General features: G+C 38.3%; 1 protein-coding gene across 2 annotated transcripts; it reads left to right on the top strand.

Moving 5' to 3' along the window:
- The first annotated feature begins 2,491 nt into the window (after positions 1-2,491).
- On the top strand, positions 2,492-6,562 carry zmp:0000000930 (telethonin). 2 transcript variants are annotated; one of them, XR_002649822.2, is made up of 3 exons: positions 2,492-2,785; positions 4,342-4,793; positions 5,107-6,562. XR_002649822.2 is itself a non-coding variant. In XM_007242104.3 (2 exons), the coding sequence occupies exons 1-2, from the start codon at positions 2,649-2,651 to the stop codon at positions 4,724-4,726; spliced, it is 522 nt and encodes a 173-aa protein (XP_007242166.1). In that variant the 5' UTR covers positions 2,493-2,648; the 3' UTR covers positions 4,727-6,562. The 2 variants fall into 2 exon arrangements, 1 of the variants encoding a protein (XP_007242166.1); XM_007242104.3 differs by having other exon boundaries at positions 2,493-2,785; positions 4,342-6,562.

The raw sequence follows: 6,562 nt of genomic DNA, 5'->3' as shown, positions 1-6,562 counted from the left end.
GTTATGGGTTCACGACTAAAAACAGCCCAGTGTTTAATCAACACACTGGACATGCTTCAGCTTCCTCCACGTGAAGCACTGCGTGTGTGACTGACAGCAGCCATGCAGAGAATGGCCAAACAGCAGCACAGCGTTGCCGGCGTGTGTGTGTGTGTGTGTGTGTGTGTGTGTGTGTGCTCTCTCTATGTGAGGAAATGCTGACAACTGTGACTGTGCAACATCAGTCAGGTCAGTGACCTCACACCTTTCTCTAGAATACAGTCATCCTTACTCAGAAACAGTAGATTCAGTATTCAGTCTTTTCACATTACTACAGTAAAGTCACTTTGCTTTTTGGGTTATTTAGTATTATAGTATTAGTAAATGTGCACTAATTGCTAATACTATCTTGTTTTTGTATGAAGATACAGTACTGTGCAAACATTTTAGACACCAAAGCAAATTATATTAATCCATTTATCTCAGGATTATGAGTGGTTTTACCTAAAAATAACCACATACGATTTGAACAGATGCAAATTAACATACACACAGTAAAACGCAACAAGGATTTCTCATTTTTAACTAAGTATGTTATATTCTGTGAGCCGAGCTGAAGAACAAAGTGTAGTTTCAGATTTCTCCTGGATGCTCCTCAGTCAGCATGTGTATATCACATTTACCAATTTACCAAACCAGGTGTTGATATGATGAGAACTAGACATAACTCTATTAAACTCAGATGAGGAGAGATTAGGAGATGTTTAAGGTAAAAGCTCTGCTTTTTGTAAAACTGCTGTTTATATTGTATTGTAATGTTAGTGTTTTACTCAGCTAATAAACACTTACTTCACAGATAAGACACTTATTCTTTACTGAAATTCCCACAGATTCTTAAAAGATTTGCACAAAACTGTAAATTGCAAATAAAACTGTTAAAGTTGAGTATTCTCCCAGTTAATTCCTGTAGGTTTTAAAATAGCGGGATATTAATATGCATCATAATTAAACGATTATACCACAATGTAATGCAAAACATGCAAGGAAAAAGTTCTTAAAAAATATGCAAGTATAGCAGTGACAGCAGACATCCTGTTTGCAAGAAATTGTGTTAGTGTGTTATTATAATGTGTCAGAACCTGCCAAACCTACACTGTTAGGCTTAGTGTATAGTGCATATACTATATTGCCAAAAGTATCCGCTAACCTGCATTGTGTTTGGTGATGCAAGGCTTAAATGCAGCTGCCATGGAAACCCAGTACCAGCCATTGTAAATAAATACTGAAGTCATCCAGACTATGAACACAAGAAATCATGTAGCTACTTAAAAGTGTTAATCAAACCAAAATACTCTGTGAAGCTTTTAGATGCTCTTATTTGGGGTGCTGTTAACTTGCGGTTTTTGAAGCTGTTAACTCTGATGAACTTATCCTGTGCAACAGAGGGAACTCTTGATTTTCCTTTTCTGAGGCGGTCCTGATGAGAGCCAGTTTAAACAATGTTTGATTGTCTTTGCCACAGAACTTGACGATACTTTCAAAGTTCTTGAAACTATTCAGCTAATCTTCATTTCTTTCTTTTTTTATTTAGTATTTTTTATTCTTTACTTAGTTGAGTGGTTCTTACCATAATAGGGATTAGAACATTACTCTTATTCACTGTAACTCACCTGTAACTCTGCCTCTTTACAACTTCACAACTAATGCTCTCAAACACATTATGAAAAAAGAAATTCAAGTAATTAACTCTTGATGAGTTCAGCACAGCTGTTAACTAAAAGCCTGAATTCCGGGTGACTCTACTTCATAAAGCTGAGTGAGAAAATCCAGCCAAGATGTACAAAGCTGTCTCTATCCAAGCAAGAGGTGTTACTTTGAAGAATCTAAAACATAAAACATATTCTGTTTTTTTTAACACTTTTTGGTTTCCTATATAATTACATTTGTACAATAGTTACAATAGTTTGGATGACTTTAGTAGTAATCTACAATGCAGAATATTTTAAAATATAGATATTACATAAAATACAGTAGCTAATAGATATAAAATAGGTTAAGTGAAGGAAATTCTATAGGCAAAGTTTGAGTGCATAGTGGCAAATAGCCTTTTTTTACCAATTTATTGCTTTCTATTAATGATCTGTAATTAGATATACTTCTGATGATATACAGGACTGCCACCACTCTCACTGTATATTATTCAAACTGTTGATTCCAAACCTTTGAATGCTAATGCTAAAGTGCTAACGTCAATACAATAACCCCACACCTCTTATGCTCCCTCACATTAATCATCTGTATCCAATACCTGGGAAGAATGCAAACATTTAAGCTAGCGTCACACTATCTCTCTACGGTTTGCCATCAGCAATAGTCATACAGCGTTGATGAGCTGAACCTGAGAGTGCTGAGATGAGCCGGTGGGCACTGTTGACCCCCTCGGTGGAGCTATGGCACACGTGTGAGTGAAAAGCTCTCGGGATTAGTCATTCTGCTCATTCATCACTGGAGTAAACCAATCTGTAAACGCTTAACATGATGTACGGCTCCAAAAATAGCAGCACCGCATTATTTAAGCAGCACTCAGCACTGAGGCTCCAGCATTGATTGTTAGTGATCAGTCCCTCTAGAAGTCGTCCTCTGATGTCACCCAGACCCGCCTGGAGAAGATGCACTGCCTGAGCAGAACACCCCGGTCTTACCTGCTCAACTCCTACAGTGATGTGAAGGAGAGTGATGAGATTAGGAGGGAATGGTACGAGGCCTCCTGGCTGGACCTGGTGATGGAGACCAGGCCTGAATACAGGTACGGGTCTCACTTTTTTCCTTGTGGCTCCTTGTGAAGGACAACAATTTAGATCACAATTACAAATTAATTGGCAGTAATTTGATTGGTCCAACTTATATGGGTGAATCAATAACATACCTGTCAAGTTTTGGATTTAAAAATAAAGGAAATCCTCTGTTTAGTATCATAGTATAATGATAGAGTATTTAGTAATTAATATTATTAGATTCATTTTATATCATTTATATTAATATATAGTATTTTTATTTTAATGTTATTTTATTGTGATCAATGGTATTTTCTGCAGTCAGAAGGAGTATGGGTGATATTATACATCATACAGTAGACATTATACATACAGTACTATGTATGAGTATGTATCATCATAGTATGGTGTTTTTTGTCAGGAATGCCCTTTTTCTCTCTCTCTCTCTCTCTCTCTCTTCTTGCATCCATCCATCTCTCTGATTTGTTGTTCCTGGGTTGTTCTGGCTGTTGGCACTAAACTCGTTAGAACTGCCACTTGCAGCAGCCTGGGTGGCAGTTCTTGTGAGGTTAGTGACATTTCAGTTTGGAGAAGCACAAAAATGTTTTTTATTATTATTTTAATATAATACTGAAAATGTATGGAAAAATACTAATACGGGAGGACGGCAGGAAAGAGGGGTAAAATACATTCGTTTCCTGGCCAAAACAAGAGACTTGACATGTATGGTCAATAATGCTAATGTTGCTAACATTGAATAGTCACTGAACCAAACAGCAGTTTGTATTCTTTTATCAGATCTCACTGTTCTGATTGAATAACAATTAAACCTTTTCTTTACTCAAAGATGTGAAAAGTATTCAGATACATTACTCTGTAGGTAGAAGTATAAATACTAGGGTTTAAAATACTTCTATTAAGATTGAAGTATCAACTCAAGCTTTTTACTCAAGTGAAAGTGTAAAAGTACTGGTCTCAAAACTGCTTAAAATATAAAAGTAAAGTAAAAGACAGACCAGAAAAATGGACAAAAACAGGAGAGAAGTGTCTAAAGTAGCTAAAGTAGCTTTTATCATGGGTCGGATCAGGTGGCCTTCCCATGCGATTCAATAAGCCCTGAGCCCTTTTTCAACCCAGTGAGCATATTATGTCTTTATTTGATGATTCGATGATGATTTAGCACATAAACCAAATTATATGGCTTCCAAGCAAGGTAAACTGTCTGGCCCACTCTCCGTATTAAATAAAAAACACAAGTGATAATGTGATATAGTCAACACCATTTATTGCACAGTGGTTACTCAGAAAAAAAAGAAACACTTCAGAAATGACCTATGACCATCACTACCCAAATCTGCCGTAGTTTAATGGTTTAAATGGATAGTTTAAAAGGGATAAACTGACTGTCCACTTGCTGCCTAACATGTAGTAATGCTGTATATCCCACCCCTTGACAGGTGCCACTGTTATCAGATCATCATTGTTGTTCACTGGTAAATAAGGTTATTGCTGATTGATTTCTATAGTCTGTAGCTTTGAAATAAGTAGGGTATTTATTTTGACTCGTAAATCTGACTCTATCTTACAGGAACACCCTCACCGAAAAAGACTCGTCTCGAAAGGAGAGTTATGAGAGAAAGCAGGTGGTTCATTTCGTGGTGCGCAGATTCCCCAACCAGACCTTGTGCATTGGCCAAGATGGGATGAAGATGCGTGAATATCATCTCCCCTACAAAAACGTTCTCCCTATACCCATCTTCGTGCCCCGGGATGTCACGGCTCTGCGTGAGGCAAACCAGGAGCCACCTGCTTCCCATTTGCAGTCAATCATGGACGTTGAGAAGAGCTGGAATGAGAATAAAGAACCAGAGTGTGAGGTGAAAGGCAAACCGCGGGTAATCGAACCCAACAAGGAGGAATTCAGGATGTCTGGCCTCTTCTTACCGCCAAGGGATTCAGCCCAACGCTCATGATGTGGGCCATCTGCAGAACAGCTATATTACTGTTTACAGCTGTTTATACTAGAGATGTCCAGATCAGGTTATTTGCCCCCCATCCCCTCCCTCCAACCACCTGTTTAAGTTTCTTAATGCTAAGTATCTATCGATACCGATCTGATCTGATCTTTGTGTTTGTAACATTAACACAGCCGCTCAGATTAGATAAGATGTGCTGCTGATTATTATTGAAGCTGTGACATTTTTACAATTACTGTATTATAGTGTGTTTAGTGGTGCACAGTCTGCATTTAAATATTTTGTTGTTAAGATGAATATGCTAAGATTTTTAGGGGTTCTATAGACTATGTATGTGGGTTTTTTTTAAATATTTTTCCCATTTTCTCCCAACTTAGATACTCAACTGTATATCCTCCATCACTAGTAACGCCACAACACAAGAAGGGTGAAGGCCAGCACATCCCTCCTCCGATACATGTGAAATCAGCCACCACCTCTTTTCAAATTGCTGCTCATTCATCATTGCCGAGTAGCATCACAGTGCACTCGGAGAAAAGCACAGCGACTCGGTTTAGATACATCAGCTAACAGGCGCCTTGTGCTGATCGACATCACCCTCTGAAGTGATGGGGAAAGAGGGCCATCTACCCACCCAGAGAGAGCAAGGCCAATTGTGCTCTCTCAGGGCTCCGGCAGCTGATAGCAAGCTGCATGACTGGGATTCGAACCAGCAATCTCCCGATTAAAGTGGCATCACTTTAGACCGCTGAACCACTCAGCACCCAGGTTAGCCTCCTCTCAGTTCTGAATGTGCTGGTGGTCCCACCAGTAAAAAACACCATTTCTGTGATAAAATTATTTATATTCAGATATTCTGTAAAAAAAAAAAAAAAACCTAAACAATGTACCTTCTGAGAACTCTTCTCAGTGCTGCCAGCTGGGCTGTAAGGGCACCAAATGGCGCTCTGAATACCATGGTTAAACACATGAAACTGGATTCATGCCAATGCTCAAGCCCTATAAATTGATTGATTTTGATCCCGAATCGTTGGATCAGATCTTAAGATCCATAGGCTACACCCCTCTTGTTGGTGCTTGACATTGGGCATGGCAATCTTAAGCTTATTTTTGTCTGCTACAGAACTTTCCATTATATCGCCAATGCTTTTTACAGGGATTATACATGTATATGTTTATTGGTGCAGTCAAACACCTGTATGTAAGAAGTGTCTGGGGTTTCATAGAAAGGTATTGTATGTTATGGCACATGGTAAACCAGTTTTACCCTAAGATGTGAGGACTTTGTTGGTATTTTGGTTGTGTTATTTTGAAAGGCATGCAGTAAGTCAAACGGTTGTGTACAGGATAGTAAGCCTCTAAAACTGGATTCCTTTTACTAAGGGAAGATATATTCTTTAGTGTCACTTTGGCAGGTTACTACACACTGCTGAGTCACGCTAAATTAAAATGATGGTTCCAAACTAATTCAGCTCTAATCAGGCTGTATTGAGACACAAGTGGAAATACAAAAGCAGGCAAAAAGTGAGTTCTGAATAATATAACCCCTTTTAAACCAGTGTTTTCCAACCCTACTTTCACCTACTCTACTACTAGGCCTGAGGTCAGCATAGAGGGGCATTATATCAGAGTGGAATGCTACCATTCTAATACAAACACTGCCATCTAGAGGAAAAAATCTGCAGATTATAATAACTAGGCCAACGTTACACAACATTACACAGTTGTACAAAAATTATTTAATTTTAAGAATAATAAATGTTTTTGGTATGTGAATGAAAATACTGACACATTGATATGCCACCTAATAAACTTCAAAATGTATAAAATCAA

This window comes from Astyanax mexicanus, chromosome 1 (assembly GCF_023375975.1).
Source record: "Astyanax mexicanus isolate ESR-SI-001 chromosome 1, AstMex3_surface, whole genome shotgun sequence".
Taxonomy (NCBI): Eukaryota; Metazoa; Chordata; class Actinopteri; order Characiformes; family Acestrorhamphidae; genus Astyanax; species Astyanax mexicanus.
This window is presented reverse-complemented; position numbering and strand designations above follow the sequence as displayed.